Genomic DNA, 17422 nt, shown 5'->3' on the forward strand with positions numbered 1-17422 from the left:
GATGATGCAAAAGAAAACACCTTTTAATATGTTGGGAAATATATCATGGTTTGTAATCCTGTTTGTGCTTTTAAAGACAAAATGTACCACTAAGTGTAGTGTCATCAGATACCACACTTTGACATGTTTATCTGAAATGGTGGTCCTTTGAATACTTTGGAAATAGCACTCTGGTGCACTAATCTCTGGGAAAGTAATTTTTATTATTGTTAGCTCCTGTGTTTAGCATGCAGCTCTCAGCTGACAGACTGTACATTATAGAAAAATGTTTGTGACTCAGCTAACAAAAACCCAATGAAGTATCTAAATTAGTAATTCTGGGTTTGTGCCTATTTTTATTATTACTGCGTGCTGTCCTCTCTTACTGCAGTCAGTCCTTTGCAAGCGTGTGTGGGTACTGGCAGGACCACACTCCATTCGTTTTTTATAGGAAGACATTCTACTCAAAAGAAAATTTACCATTTTCATACCACAAGTAGAAGGCACAAGTCCAGAAGAATAGAAAGCAAAAGTTTGTCAGACTTTAAATTATATTTAAGTATAGATCAATTCTTTTAAAATAGCAACGCAGTCTCTGTGGCCTTCTTTTCTTGCACTGCACTCATTTAGCTATCCAGATTTATATGTGGCTATAATAAGGCAGAATTGCACTATGTATTTTCATAGTAGACTGAAGTATGTATGTCTTTTATAACTTCAAATGAATGTTTATCATAATGCTGGTTATAAAAAAAAAAGTCAGAAAAATAAGGTAAAACATATAACTGGAAAAAAAACAATGAATAGCTGGAAAGAAAGTAAAGTTAACTCTCCAGTACAAAAATACAACCTTATTTTGTTACAAAAGTTATTAATAGGTTCCATTGAGAATTCCTATAATTTACTGAGTGAAATATCAATCTGACCATATACAGGTTTTAGAAAAAGATGAAAATGATAAAAGTTATGTGCTATAGCAAAAAAGAGATGGTTTTCATTTGATATGCTTATGGAAATAAATTTTCATTGTTTAGCAATCTCATTGTCATATGTCACAATGTTAAAATGTATTAAGATTAGGTCAATACCTTTTTTTTTTTTTTTTTTTTTTTTTTTACTGCCAAATACCCGATATGAGCTGATTCCAGCAGCTGAATATGCATTCTTGTGAATATTGGATGCTTTAGAGAATGAGGTTTCTTGAGTTACTGTGAAGATAATTCTTGGGACTCTGAAAGGCATGGCTGCTGCTCACCAGAGTCCTTTTCTTTTGGTTAACTCCTCGCAGTTACAAATTCGTAACCTGTAGAGGTTTTTTCAGTAGTTTCATTGTTACTGTGGGCTTTAAAAATCAAACATAGTTGCCTTATTTCTTTTGACTTAATTTCCTGACATGTTGTGAAACATTCATTTAATTTTACATGTATTTAATCTAACAATGTTTTGAACAATTTTGAGGAGTGCCCTTGACTGAGGCTTGTCTGTAAATGGCCTATTTCTTATGCTTGGTGACTTGCCCAAATTTCCTCAAGCATGTCGCACTTTCAGTCCTCTGTAGGGACAACTTTGCTCTGATACAGTCCTCAGGAAGGAGGCATTCATCAAACTGGACCAAATAAATGTCAAACAGTCTCCACTAACAAAAGACAAATTCGAATCATCCCTTTTGTTGTCAATCTGAGCAGACCTCTCCCTGTAGCCTTGTGAGATCTCTGCAATCTCCAGTAATAATGAACTGAAGCTGTCAGCAGGCTGCATGATGTAGCCCTTGGGCTGGTGGACTTGAGAAGTCCAGTCTTGTAGTCGGGACTTTGCAGTCACATTTCTCTTATTTCCACTTGAACTTCGGTTCTGCTTTCTAAAGAGCAGTTGAAAGTTGGGTTTGAATAACTTTTTGCCAGCAAAGTAATACTTGCGACTCTTGTGTTGTTACTGTATGGATTTTTCAAGGAAAAATTCTTGAAAGATGAAGAAAACAAAACAAAACAAAAGTGTCTCTATCTGTGCATACTTATACAAACACTTCAGGAAAAGCAGAAGGAATGAGTATTGATACCTCTGTTTTCTGTCCTTACTGTAGGTGTGCAGGATCCTCACCATGAGAAGATAATAACTGTGACTACTAATGGAAGTATTCACAGCCCCAAGTTTCCACACACGTACCCACGCAACACTGTGCTAGTGTGGAGATTAGTAGCACTTGATGAAAACGTATGGATACAGCTTACTTTTGATGAAAGATTTGGGCTTGAGGACCCAGAAGATGACATTTGCAAGTAAGTTACTTTCCCTTTCACTTAGGAAATTCTGAAAGGAGGTGTTGGGGTATGAAAAAAAAAGATATTGCTTGAGTTTTGCAAAAATTGACACTTGCACATTAATTTATTTATAAAATGCATCTTTTAAAGTGTCGGTTTATGGGGTTTTTTTATAGTGCCAGAGGAGGTTTTCATGCTTGAAAGCTCTGGGGTGCTCCCATTTTTACTTCTGCATTCAGTATCTAGGCCATAGACATACTACAACACAAATATATGGTATATTTAATCTCCCTCTCAAGTAAAAGTTTTGACATCTGGGAAAATATTCTTGATACAATGTTAGAATTATGAATGTCTAATTTTTACAGAGAAAATTTTGGTGATTTAAGTTATCTGAAGTAGAATTCAGGTCATGGCATGAGGTACTACATCCCTGTTCAAGACAAACCCACATGCTACTCTACAATATTTCAGTGGCCTTAAATTGTCAAGTTGTCTTTGAAAAACAGCACTTAAAGTACTGTGCTAATTGACATTCTTTATTGGTACTGGTTTTTCCCTGACTTAAGTAAGTATCTGCTTGCTCAGTCACTGGCAAAGGTTTCTGTAGGACTGGTGGAATCTCTGTTTTCTTCCATGATTCTCTGCTGAAGGCTTTGTAATTTGGGAGAGAAACAATCGTGACATGAGAGGCATCAGCATGAATGTAGTTCTGAACCAAGCTATGTGGTTGATGATGTTTTGGGTGTGTAGTGAGGCAGTAGGACTGACATGTCTATTTCCTGTGGGAGGGTGGAAGAGGAGAGATCCTAAACTCTTGTATCCTGTATCTGTCTGTCATCGCAGCAACACATCATTAAAAATCCTGATGTGTGAATAGTGGTACATTGTCTGAACTCTTTGGTAAATTAAGTAGCAGATAAAATATGTCATTTAAATGGCTTATTCTCCTCTAATGCTTTCGCAGAGAGGTACTTCACACAAGATTTTTGTTTCAAAGTAATTTTTTGTTTGTTTTTCTGGTTTGAGCTTTATTTTTTTGTACCTCATATACACATTTGACTTGATTCTTGCTTTCAGTTTTTCTAATTAACTGATATTCCATTGGTTTTACATCTTGTATCAACTTTTTATGACAAATTTGAACTTTTAGAGGTTATTTTTACACTTGTCCTTAATTTGGGAGAAGGTGTTTATAACAGATGGATAAACATCTTCCTTTCATAATTCTAAAGGGAGTAATTACCAAGGCCATGTCAGTATTAGACTAGCTACTATAAATATATGTTTGCTTGAATGGGTGTAGTCCCTTTGTGCAATAATTCTTGAAGTGAAAACTTAGCTTCCTTTTTCTTTTCTGTGCATATGGCAGAGTGATGTGGCAAGTGACAGAAAATCCAGGTAGGGTGACTCATGTGTCCACTTGCAAAAAGAGAAGTAAGATAAGTTAAAATATTTTATAATATTATAACTAGAATTTTATTTTAATTGGAGTACATTTATTTTAAATAAACAATGTGCAAAATACAAAAGTATTGACAAAAAATAGTAATAAATCACTCAATCTTCACTCAGTTGTAATCTTATCGTGCTCGTATTTGTGCAGGGATACCAGGAAGTTGTATGAATGCAATTCCTGATATGTGTCCTACTGAGAAAATACTGGGCTTTTCAGCTGGGAAGAATAAAAAGAGAGTTATAGTTCTTTCTGAAAAAAGATTTATATTTTTGATTTTAACCAAAATAAAAAGCATAGCTAGGATTCCTCTGAACTTTAACAAGTTCAGCGAAGGAAGAGAAATTGCACCTTGTTTGATGTGAAGGGAGTATAAATAAATAACAAGTTGAGGAGATAAGTAAAACACAGGGAGATTAAATATGTAAAATAATTCTACACAGGTCAAGTAGGTTACCAGTTACCAGAGCAATATCTCTTTATGAGTTATGTCTTGCATTTCTTACCTCCTAGAGTTACTAATAAAATTATGTATACTTCTTCCAATACTCTCTGTAGAAAAATTAAGGGTTTTTTTATTGACTAGATCCGACAGTATTTATTACTTCACTGTGTTTCTGCCATCTTGAAACACAAATCAGTATTGTTGCTGTAGACTGTTCAACAATTTCTCCAAAAGCAAGTTTATATGACAAAAGAGAGAATGAACTATCACATGAAGTTTAATCTATTATAACTCTATACCTTTAGTTCTGACATATGACTGAAACTAGGTAAAAGCTGCATCCAGGGAACATTAGACTTTCTATGCAACAGTGCACAGTGTGTAGCAGGAAATCATTGTCTCCCTTCTGTAGTGTATGAGACAACCTCACAGGTTATCTGCCGTGGTCATTGTCAGAGTTTTCAGTTCCTCCACCTGTTTCTTAAGCCGCTCATTCTGGGTAATGCCAGAGCTTTCTCCATCAGCACTGTAGACTGTGGTGCCCCGCAGTGTCAGCTCATAGGGCCAACGAGAGAATATGCTGGAGTACATCAGCTTAAGATAATTAGCCATTTTTAAATCTCGTAGTAGTTCAAATATTGCTCATACTTTGGAGTAAAATAAAACTCGAACATACCCAGTTGTACAATGGTAGTGGTGACTAAAAAATGTCATGGATGTATCCTGAAACTATGGCAAGTTTTTTCCTGTATCTCGCTGACCTCCACGTTCAGATATCTTCAAAGTCAGTCCTGAAATTTCAAGCTGTTCAGTGAAATATTTTCATCTAGAGCAAATATCACATTTTACAGATATATTGCAGGTACCAGTCTAGCCTCTACTTCACATATTTTCCAAAATGCAAATCAAAGTGATCCTGCATGGCTTTCTTTTATTCTTACTTGCCGTTCAACTTACAGTATTTACTAATATAGCAAATTTGCATCACAACAAATTCTGTGTTTAAGGCCGGCCCTCCTGACTCAACCTCACCTGTAGTAGCATTAACGTGCGTGTTGTGCTAATTCGCAACAGTCTGAAGCATGATTGCTGGGTCAGTTTAAATTATAGGTTTTTCAGAATAAAATTCTGGTATTTTGCCTGTATTTCACCAGGTGATTTTAATCTTTGTTTTACAACAGTGATGTACTTGAAATTCATGCAGATCATGTTTGCATTCCTTTAAAGACAGTAGTTTCGTTTTTTTTTTTTTTTACAATAGTTCAACTTCATTTGCGCTTGATCCTTCCTATGGACAAATTTTAAGAATCCCACTGTGTCCTTTCCAAAATGAACACAAACTCGACTTTATTTGACAAATAGATCCATGCACATTTCTAGAAGAGATTTAGGTTATTTGGTTGGCAGTAGGGATATATAAATCTCTGCAATATTGCAGTAGTTTTGGTTTCATACGCTTTGTTTGATTTCAGTTGTGACTTGAAAAAGAAAAATGTTGCAACAAAAAAAATCCCCCCGCAAACCAACCAAACAAAAAGGAGAATTATGTAGCTCCTGGGTGCTTTGTGCAGCACTGTTTACATGCTAGAAGTGGCAGTGAATTTCTAGCAAACAGAGGCATTGAGGATTTGGATTGTGTACGCCTGCCCTTTCTGATGAAATAAAAATGGAGTTTTTCTGCTGTTGATATGGTAGCTGATATGACAGGTCATTATTTTCATGATGCTAGCCCCTAAATCCTGTTTTAATCATAAAACCATTAGACTTCTGTGCCAGACAGCTCCTATTGCCAGGGAGCTGCCATAACTCTTCTTGACCAAAAACTGATTTTTGCTCAGCTGTTGCTTGTTGTTTGAATTTGTTGCTTTCTGTCGATAAGAACATGAAGTGATAACAGCTTTATGATGAACTCCTCTGTGACAGGAAGACACACATTTAGCTTTCTTCCAGGAAGAACGTGGATGCTACAGTTGCCCTTAAAGACAAGTCTGATGATGTGAGTTGGTTGTACATTGGAGCATTACAATGGAAGGCTGCAATAGGAAAGGAAAAGAAAAGAATCTTTCTTCTGTTGGTAGCATGTGTCAAACTTGCTCTCTCCCTGTGCATAGAGTGGCTCTAGCTGTTCATCTTAGTAGTGGTTGCAGCTGTTCTTTCTAATCATCAGATGATTACGGTCTGACTTTTATTATACATAATAAAACACAGAAATGTGTCACAAATCCAAAGTGCAATTACTGTAGATAAGGTGATAAGGATAAAATACATGAGTAAAAGGCTGTGGAACTAACTGATAGTAGAATAACAAATACCATTTTACCAACATCTTCATATTAGGATGGTTACATGGATTTCCAACTCTCTTTAGTCCTCTAATAATTTAAATTATCATTTATAATTTGTTTGTTTGTTTGTTTTGGGGGGAGGGAGGTTTTTAGCAGGTGCAGATGTGAATCTGTTCATTTACATGTATAAATAAAGCATTAATCTATAATGTCTTGAAAGACATTTAAAAGCTTGTCTACTTGATACTTGTAATATGTAGAACTTTTATCTGCAGAAAATTAGTTAAGCTGAAGGCAGCTGTCAGTATTAAATTAGGCTAAAATCTGTGCAGCTTGTTTTTCCTCTTTATTTCAAATTCAATACTTAATTTTTAATCCTGGGAATGTTCTTCCTCTGAGGATTCTTAGGATGATGCTTTATTATGCAGTGCCACGTGTATTAAATTCATTCACTACCTCCCCTCCCTGTGTTTCCTTAGGCTACTTGCCTTCACGTCAGATATGTTGTGACTGAGCTATTGCCCTCCATTCATGGAACATTGAGATTCAGTGGTAGAAGCTGTAATCCAGACTGCTTCAAACAGTCATACGTGTTCCTAATGAACGTGCTGTAAGGCAATTGTTGATAAGAATTAAAAAATTAGAAGATTTAGCTTAGTCTGATAACAATGGAAAAAGTGTATTAAAGAGGAAACATACTGTCTTTCGTCTGTGGCTATGAAGAAGGAAAATATTTACTTAGCAGTCTTTTTTTCTTTTTCATAATTTGTTTCAAATGGGTTCTAGACAGTGATAATTTATAGTAAACACAATAAAAAGACTAAACATTTTGTTGTGTAAGTTTTCCAAAGAGACCTTTCTGTGTAATATAAGACACAATGAGTTACTTGCACCATGTGGAGCTTCCTTTCTTGTTATTATTACAAATCTGAACATCTAGTAAGTGGAGTGAAATATGGATGCATAACTGTGACTCTAATGCTTCAGTAAAAAAGAACAGAATTTTTGCTTCTGTTTTGCTCCTTTTTATGGAAGCACCTTGCAACATCAAGAGAGTGCATGCATGAAAGGATAATGTCAGCATCATTTTCTTCTAGACAGAAGAAATTCCATTCCACACCCTCCCCCCTAGGGAAGAAAAAAAAGTTTATTTTTCCTGTTTTACCTTGGGTGCATTATAGAGTCAATGTTGGTATATATGTGAAAACCACACTAATATCAAGCATAGATTTGTGAAAGAAATACACCCCTTCATATAAAGTATTAATTCTGGGGCTTTTGAGGGTAACAAGTTCTTTATCAATGTCTAGTTCCCAAGAAAATTGTTTTCTGGACACAACTGATGGGCTGTCTTTACTATCAGACAGTGTTAAATGCTTCTCATTGGCTGTGGTTACAGAGGGTGAAGTTATCTCCTGAGTAAGTACAAAGTTCAAGTTGGCTTTGAATAACTGGATAAAGACCTTTAAGTGAACTCTGTATTTAAAGTGGAATTGGTGCAGACAATGTTCACTGTGACTCATGTTGCTAAGTAGCTGGGCTGCTGGGATTTTTACTGCTTCTCCACATACTTCTGAAGAGGAAGGGGTTGCTGCTGCCACCTTTATTTGAGAATTCAGAAAAGAGTCCCCAAAAGTTTTAAGGCTTCAAACTGGAAAACCCCCGAAATATTGAGTACCAAAACCTGCAGAGGCTTAAAAGCAGAGATGAAAGTTACAGTGAGGACTAATACTTAAAACTCTTTTCTTACAGCTGTTGCCTTGGAATATCAGCGTGTTCAGTTTTAACCACCCGTTTTTTTATGAGATAATCACCAGCATGATATGATGTTCATATTGACATGAATATGTACCATATTGATATGATGTTCAACAAGAGCAAGGGCTGGATTCTGCATCTGAGATGGGGCAACCCTGGATGTACAGACAGACTGGGAAATGAGAGGCTGGAGAGCAGCGCTGCAGAAAGGGCCCTGGGGGTCCTGGTCCATGGCAAGCTGAACATGAGCCAGCAGTGCCCGGGCAGCCAGGAGGGCCAAGCGTGCCCTGGGGGGCATCAGGCACAGCATCGCCAGCCAGGCAGGGGAGGGGATTGTCCCACTCTGCTCTCCTCTGCTCTGGGGCAGCCTCCCCTCGAGTGCTGGGGGCAGGTCTGGGTGCCACAATATAAAAAAAACCATTAAGCTGTTAGTGAGTGTCCAAAGGAGAGACACAAGGATGGTCAAGGCTCTGGAGGGGAAACCATATAGGGAACAGCTGAGGTCACTTGGTCTGTTCAGCCTGGAGAGGAGGAAACTGAGGGGAGACCTCATTGCAGTTACAACTTCATCGTGAGAAGAGGAGGGGCAGACACTGATCTCTTCTCTTACAGTGACAGGACTGAGGGAATGGCCTGAAGTTGTGTCAGGAGAGGTTTAGGTTGGATATCAGGAAAAGGTTCTTCACCCCAAGGGTCGTTGGGCACTGGAACAGCTCCCCAGAGAAGTGGTCATGGCATGAAGCCTGACAGCGCTCAAGAAGCATTTGGACAGTGCTCTCAGGAACATGGTGTGACTCTTGGGGTGTCCTGTGCAGGGCCAGGAGTTGGACTCAATGATCTTTGTGGGTCCCTTCCTACTCAGAATATTCTGTGAGATCCAATACCTGGGTGGGCAGGGCTCTGTTTAGGTGACTCTACACATCAGCAATACTGAGGTGTCTCATAATTGGCTGTAACTTCTGCAAAAAATGAAACCATAACTGAGTTAAAATTTATTATAGCTCTGTTCTGTGACTCAGATCCATTTGGAAAGGAATGATTCATTAATATACAGGGTTATAAAAAGCATATAAACTCTCATTCCTCAATACAAAATATTTAATTTTTTCCCAACACATAAATTACTTGTTAATCATTTCTATTCAAAGTCTGAAAGGGGGATATATAATTTAAATGGTTGGGATGAGTTCTAGCATTCAAGTGCCTTGGTTTAATTGAAATACTGATGGCAGAGAATTAGTATGAAGTACCTAATTTAATCTGAAGTCCTTTGTAGCAGCACTGGTATTTTATCAGTGGGAGAAAGGTGGCATTTTAGGAACAGTGTGTAGAAAATAGCATAAAACTTGTGTTAATACAGGCTGATGGAGTAATTTCTTCTGATGCTTCTGGAGTGGCTTTTTATGGTTTTGATTTTTAATTGTTCGATCCATTTGCAAGACAACTAAAAACTAGTGCCAGTACAAGAGAGGTTTGAATGTTAAATGGATATAAATGGAGGATGAGAGTGGGGAATGGGGATCAAAATTCGTAAGAAGTTATATTGATTTAGGCCTAGTGTCCTCTGATTATCTAAAAATTTTTCTTTTATATATAAAGAAAAAAGTTTAATACTACAAAGGTTATTTCTCTCATGTGAGTTGAAATGTAACAATATTATTTCAATTTAATGAATGGAATTCTAAGGCAGAATCCAATAGATTTATGCTTCCTGCTTTCTTAGTGTTCTGAAGAAAAAGTGAGTGGGTTTTTTTCATTAAAAGAAATTTCTGGATATGTTTCTTCTTTTGAAAAAACTGCAGTGGAATTTTTTTTGTTTTCTTGTTGGGTTTTGGTGGTTTGATTTATTTGGTTTTTTTTAGAAATATTTTTCTTTTGGATATTGCATGATTCCAGAAAAAAAACATTATTCTTTGATGGCCACATAATTCAAACATTAACTCATCTTTCAGCTGGTCCCATCCTATTGGTTGAGCTGCTGTCCACTGTTCATGCTGTGGCAGAGGTGTGTACTGTATCCAGAAGTATATCCTTTCTTTTGGGTTCTCTACTGCTTATTAAAAGTTGCTTTATACCATTCTCATGATAGGAGATTTATAAGTGTGACAAAGCAGATATCGCAGGCAATAAAAGAAGATAAAAACAACTCAGAAAATAAAAGCTCAGTATGATTATAACTGAGGCTACTCTGTAACACGCATTTCCTAAGGTTCAAGAAGAGTAAACTCTTCTATTGTACAGGAAGGGATGATAGCTTCAAAACTGCATTCTCTAAGCAAATCAGAATGAAACATAAAAAGGAAGAGTGAAGGAGATGCTTCTCTGAGCAGAATGGGAAGACAGTAGAGCACAGGTGATATGATCAGAAGGACACACTGCACAAACTTAGGGACTGCATTCTTGCCCACCCACTTTTCCCTCAGCTTCAGTAAATGCAGCATTCATTTTTAGTATCCACTGTTGCCAGAGGACACTATAATAGATATTATTTTGGAAGTAATTTGAAACCTCTTTTCAGAGCCCAGATGAATGTGTAGGAGAGTGATTGCTGATGACTGGGCAGTTGACATAATCCCTTACTCCTTTTTCACACCAGAGACTACTGTCATTGACAAAAAAAAAAATTTAGGCTCCTTAAAATTTCTTTCTGGTCCTCTCAATCTCAAGCAAGCTGTTTGAATAAAGTAAACTGTGTCTCCACTATCAAAATATTTTTTGTAAACTGTCCTAATCCTAATTTATTGCTTCTAAAATTGTTTTATGTTACTGTACTTGGCAGTGTTTCTAATGGTGGAGACCAAAGTTATTTTCTTTGAATGTGAATATGGAACTGCTGGGTCTTGCTTCTTTCTAGGGTGCTCTGGGAGCAATCGTTATTGATGGAGTTCCCCTGCTCCCACCCCACCACTTACTAAAATAGAGAAGTAAATCTCTACTTTCAGGGGCAGAAAAACATACTGTAAGCCATCACCACCTGAGCTCAGGGACACAGACCCTGTAGCCACCTCTAGTTTCTGGCGTGGCTCAATTTAGGTCCTGATGTCAAGACAAATGCGAGCTGCAGAGTCAGGCCCAGCAAGATAATCTACATTTACCCCGTGTAGTATGCCAGTAAATATGCCAGTTCAAATATAGCATAGACTCCCTTCCTGGTGTTTTCTAATTACTGAAAGTGTAAGTACCATTACGATGTTAAGCTCACCATCAGGTGTATAAAGAGGAATAGCAGATGTTCCAACTGTCCTGTTCCTGGATGGACAGTGTGTTTCTTCGCCTGTTACGCAGATTTTCTTTTTGATAGTTCTCCACTTGTCCTCTTCCTTTCTTCTTTCCCTCTCACTAAAAGCTGTGGATGCTTCTTTAAGTGTGTCGTCAACATTTTATCAAAGTATGTTTCTCACATGCAATTGTAGTTAGACAGCATTGCCAGTAAGTATTGTCAGTCAGACAAGTTAGTAACAATCCAGTCTTGCACTTGATGCTGCTCCATTAGGATAAAGTAGAAGTAAAATATAATGCAATTTACATTAATCTGTTCTCAGCTGATCATCGGGACATCTGAGAAGATGCATGTGCATCAGAAACTACAGTAAGAAAGATGCATTATTATAAAAATATTAGATGGTCATGTGGGAGTGTCATAGAGCTTTTATAAGGTAAAATTAATAGACGATCTCATTTTCTGAAAGTAGCATGTGAAGAGGGAGACCAGCACTGTAGCACGAATTATTAAGACATATCTCTATTAAGACTAGCCTTTGACTCATATACTGAGGCTGGACTAAAACCAGATTTGCTTAATTTAATGACCATCAATTTATAACTAGTAAAACTGAAGTGAGAGGAAACTTCTTACACTCCTTAGGTGAAAAGTGATCTCCTGCTAGGATTGGGAATACATATTTTTTCTGGCTCATGCAGGCTGTTCAGTTACATTATAGGGTTTTTTCACTTTCTGTTTGAGTAGCAATTACTAGCCTGTCGTGTTGCAGAATATCAGACTTCGTGACAACTGTGACAACTGGTCTGTCGTGCATTGGTAAATCCTGTGTGGTGCAGGTGTAGCTGCCAAGAAGCCACATACTATTGTATTACTCAGCTAAAAAAAAAAAAAACAACGTATTTTCATTAAAATAACATACATAGAGCTCCAGCCTCCATTGAAGTAGGCAGGAGGGAGGGAAGGGAAAATGAGAAACTTATCCAGGTAGTAACAGTGTTCGAACATCAGAGGCTGCTTCGGGGGAAGGGAAGCTGCCTGCACTGCCCTGGAAGAATCTTGGGGTTGCTAAAAATGCCCCTTACGCTCCTTATGGGTTTTTTTCACCCAAAACTATACTTTTGAATATTGTTAGGAAATTGCTTAGCCAATAGTTTGCACATCATTGGCTGGAGCCACTGCTGCATTCCAGGATTTATATCCTGGAATATCTTGGAGAGTGCATAAAGAAGAAATTACTCTTTGGGATACTAAAATAAGTATTTCTGTAAAAATGTGATTGTGGGTTCACAGAAGCTGGAGCAGATACATTGACCACTGTGAACAGTGTGAGTAGAGGAAGAAATTTTATAGTGGGTTAGAAAGAGTGCTTTACAGCCTCAGCTGTAAATGTGAACTCTAAGGTCCATTAGAGGTTTTGGTTTTCTACAAAATGTTGATCTGTACAGTAGGAACATGTGATTTATTATGAGCACTGTAATTCCCAAGATAAAATATACCTGACTTTATGGAGGAGTCCTGGGAAAAAGTTGGTGAGGCATCTAGTTCTCCAAAATGTGGAATGTGTGGTACTGTACAGTGCAGGATACTTACTGAGTGGATTCACTGTCTGAGGAGAGACAACAGCTGCATCTGTATGAAGGCAAAAGCGCTTTGGAGAGTGCAGTGTCCAGTGCAGCAGGACCCTGAACTTTGGTGGTCATTTCCACATGATGTTTTATTGTAAGGTGGTAATAATAATAATAATAATAATAATAATAAATGATAATAATAATGCAGTAATAGTTTGCATGGCAGAAGACAAGGACAAGTAATAGAAGTGCTACTGCATGAAACAATAAGAATACTTTGTCCTATTGCCATTTTTTGTTACGTGTGTTATTATTTCATTCATAACTTGTGCAGAGTACTGAGGAGATCTGTGGTCCACATATGCAGTGAATAGCACAAAGTAGACAATTGAAGATAAACAGTACAAGAAAGGGTTTCATGTAAATGTTACCCATTTTTTAGTCCTTGAAAAATAACCTTTCCAAGTAACTTCTAATTTGGGGGAAAATCTTTTTTATTTAATGCATTTTAGATAACTACAGGAGAATCTGTAGTTAAATAGGAAAAAGGTAATTGTATCATATTAACTGTGAGCGTCAGAAATCTTTGGAGCCTTCATTTTCCCAGAACTTCATTTTTTTTGTATTTTAAGATAAAGGCCAAAGTAAGAACATGGACTGGGACATCATTTGCAGGCTGATTTGTATGTGTACATTTTTTCCCAAGCACACCAATTTTCCCAAATTCCTCTTTGATACATAGTAATAGTAGTGAGGGTATGAAATGCCATGTACTTTTTTGGTTTATATCTGTCTTCTACTCATAACATGCCATTTTTGGACCAAATTTAGTCCATATTTTAAAAAATTTAAAAATATTTCTTATTCTGACTGGCATTGCGAATACTGTCATTCTGTAATACAAGGAAGACAAGTAGAGGTAGCTTCTAAGAAATTTGACAATCGGTCATTTGAAAGGAAGAGTTTGGGAAACCATCTTCTTTCCTTACCTCAAATTCTGATCTGCAGGATTATACTGTCTCTTTCTATAAGATTCTTATTCAAGTGTTTGAAATGCTGTATCAATAGAAGTTGTACAGGTATAAATTAGTTTGTAGAAGAGGCTGAATTCTGTGGTTCTGCATTCCTGAAAATACTTGTTTATGTTCTTAATCCATATCAGTAGTTTAATACATGCTTAAATAGTTGCAAGCTTGCTGTCTCAACATAGAATTGTTTCTGTTTCAGAGCCTGAAGTATATTTACCAATGTATCTAATTTGCAATTTGTCATTCTTGTGGAAAAGCTAATGTCTCTTTGTCCCCACAAGGCAGATGTCACTTTCAGGGGCTATGGGATATTCATGTGCTTATGGTGGAGATAGATAAGTGTTTATCAGCACGCCTAGATACCAGTCATGAGAGTTTATGTCCTAGAGTTGCTTGTGTGCCAACCTCCTAGTCATCAGGGAAATGAGACGTATTCAGCAATACACAGTTTATTAACTGGCATTGAAGTAAACTTCTTATACAAATGGGAGTTTTGGGGAAAAGAGACACATTTCTTTGGGTTTCTTATTTTTGCATGCAGTGCCAAAATGCATTCACCAAGGGACAAAAGCTGCTTTGCAAAATGTATATTTCTCAGCTTCACATGATACAGATCCACAGAAAACGGAAATGTATCTTCTGGTCGACTGGAGCGCAGTAATGCAGCTGTTAATTTCTCCAAATCAAACCACCAGTGCATCCTTTTCACGAAGTCGGTTTGAAAGTTTGAAGAGTAGAATTTGGGGACTTGAACTCTGTCTTGTTTTTCCTTCCCACTTGTAGTGTGGTAAGTGTATATTTATGATCAAAATGGCTTACAGTGAATGAAAGGGAAGAGAATTTAAATCCAAGGGTTCAACTTTTTTTTTTCCATGTATCCTAAATAACAAGGTAGGAATACAGAGAGAGTTGTGCAGTTGTGGTAGAAGCCTCAGGCTGTTGCTAATCAGTACGAGAAAAGATTAAACAGGGAGAACCATGGCAACCATGTAACATTTGTGAATGAATCTGTGTTTCCATAAGGCAGTTCCTAATATACAGTACTGCAGATTCTAAAATAGATTTATTCAAAGTAGGTTGGCACAGAAACCACAATCCATATTTGGGGAATGGCAGTTAGAAATGTTCTCTGTTTATACCTTGAGTATCTTTATTTCATGGAAAATGTAGACACGGCGGGATACTTGGGGGTTTTAAGCTCATTTGTTGGCTGGAAGTGATGTCTACTGCTAAAAGTGATGTTTGTATATAATTAAACATAATTTTCTGAGTACAAAAACTGACCTCATCAGTTATTTATTTAGATTATATCTGGGTTTGCTGTTTCTTTCCAGTGACTGTTACGACACAGTGTGCATAAAATCAGCAAATACAGAAACTACTATGGGAATCTATTTATTTATTTATTTATTTATTTATCAAATCACTGCTGTTCCATCATCTTTTCTCTGTTTATATGTTAAAACATCAAGCATGATGATTTTATTACAGAAATCATAGAACGTAACTCTTTTCTCAATTGTTGGATAATCTGTAATGATATCCAGAGGAGTTTCCTCTTACAGGGGAAGGCACTCCAAATCCTCCTAAAGAGGTTGAGTCCTAGGGGTAAATTACCCATGTTGTGAGCCTCAGGAACTGCACTTGAATGACTCTGGGTAACTTTGTTGAGAAATTCATATTGGAAAGACAAAATCCAGAGGGAATATTTTAAATAGTTAAAATTTTATATTGTCTAGTTTTTAAAAAAAGTTTTCTTCCAGTATCCTGACTTTACTATCTCTCAAAGTAGGCCCAGTTAAATATTTCTGATGATGTTGAGCAAAATCATTTTTATTGAACTTTTACCCCCTAAGGAGTATTTGCTGGTGCTGTCACAGAGCCACCATTTCAGTCAAGGTGCCATGTCCCTTCTGTACCTCTAGCAAATCTTCTTTCTGAATTCTTTTCTCTGCTGCCCATGTGGCAAGTGATGTTATTAATAGGTAACTTTTATTGGTGTGCACCGCTAGTGGTTTGCAGTTTCAGGAACCTTGTATCGGCTGGGCTGAATGGGGACTGGGCTGACTTTCCCAGTCTGACATTCATATAGATGTTTCTGTCTGGCAACAAATACAAAACAGTGTGGTGTAAATTAATTCATTTGAAAGGCAATGGAATTAATTAAACAGCTCTTTGAAGCTTGTAGACTTGGGCTGTAGGTGGTTGTACTGCCTGTCCTGGTCACGTTGTAAAGAAAAAATAACACCAGAAGTAAAATTTCCTCTTATGTAAGCTGAAAAGTAGTGCACAAGTACCTGCAGTTTCATAATTACTGATCACTTAAATTTTGTGTCATTTCGATTTTCATCTCACATGATGTATCTTTTACGTCTGTGCCTTTGTCTTTGAGGAAACCTTAAATTTGTCTCAGCAAGAGGGCCAGTATTGGTAATAGAAAAGAAAGTTCTCCACCTGCTGAAAGAATGATGGAGTATGCTTTTCCTTTTACAACCGTACTGCTATGTCTGTAGGCTTGTTGCTTGCCTGAAATACTTTTTCTCCAGTCCAGCATGCTACTCTGTACTTTTCTTTCTTCTTGGGGTCGTCCCATTTTCCCCCTGCCCTTTGTCATAAACCCAGCATTCCTCTTGTCCTATCACATATTTTTGCTGTGTATTGGCCTGCAGGGAATAACAAAGCTGCTATTAGATACCATGGATTTGAGTGCCTCTGTCATGCTCCAGTGTTCCCTTTTCCACTCAGATAAATGTTAATCTGCCAAGTTTTGAAAAAAATGTCTTCAAGCTAAATGTTTGGCCTTACTTCCCTCCATAAGCAAATATGTTTATTTTACAAAGACCAATATTAGTACTTACAGATGTGATTTAAATGTGAGCTAAGAAGTGAATAATATGTGAGGTATCACCAGTATGTCACACTTTTGTCTATACAAATGCACAGTTATGTCAAATGATGGAAACCAAGAATTTCGTTCCATAGGAAGTATAAATATTTCAATAGCAGAAATAAAAATTATTTCAAATAGAGGTGGAAGAGGGAAGTAAAGTTTCCTTTACAATGATGGGGTTAAAATTCTGATTAGTAAAATACCAAAATTATATTTTCATGATGACAGTTTTTAGTAATGTTCGGTGTTTCCAAAATTGAAACCATCCAAACTGTCCAAACCATCTCAGTACTATTTTGCAACAGTTTGTCTCATGAACTGCCAGAGAACCTTGGATGTTTCGAGTTTGCAGGTGGGTGTGCTATGCCAACACCAGGAAAACTTTGGAATTCTATGTGCTTTAAAACAAGTTGGAACAGAAATATTACATCACCCCACAAAATGCTGGAAAACATTTGGTAGGGATTGTTAACAACTTCGTATTTCTTAATTAAAAAAAAGAAACATGTTTTTATCAAAAGGGGAAGAGAAT

General features: G+C 37.0%; 1 protein-coding gene across 2 annotated transcripts in view; it reads left to right on the forward strand.

The window, feature by feature from the left end:
* The window catches only part of PDGFC (platelet derived growth factor C), a 124504-nt gene that overhangs the window by 69776 nt on the left and 37306 nt on the right, over positions 1 to 17422 (forward strand). For both annotated transcript variants that reach the window (XM_082281306.1, XM_082281307.1), the window contains one exon: positions 2060 to 2255. In XM_082281306.1, coding sequence (XP_082137432.1) covers positions 2060 to 2255 — 196 coding nt within the window. The remainder of the gene's footprint in view (positions 1 to 2059; positions 2256 to 17422) is intronic.

Source organism: Coloeus monedula (assembly GCF_965178545.1).
Source record: "Coloeus monedula genome assembly, chromosome: 5".
Lineage (NCBI taxonomy): Eukaryota > Metazoa > Chordata > Aves > Passeriformes > Corvidae > Coloeus > Coloeus monedula.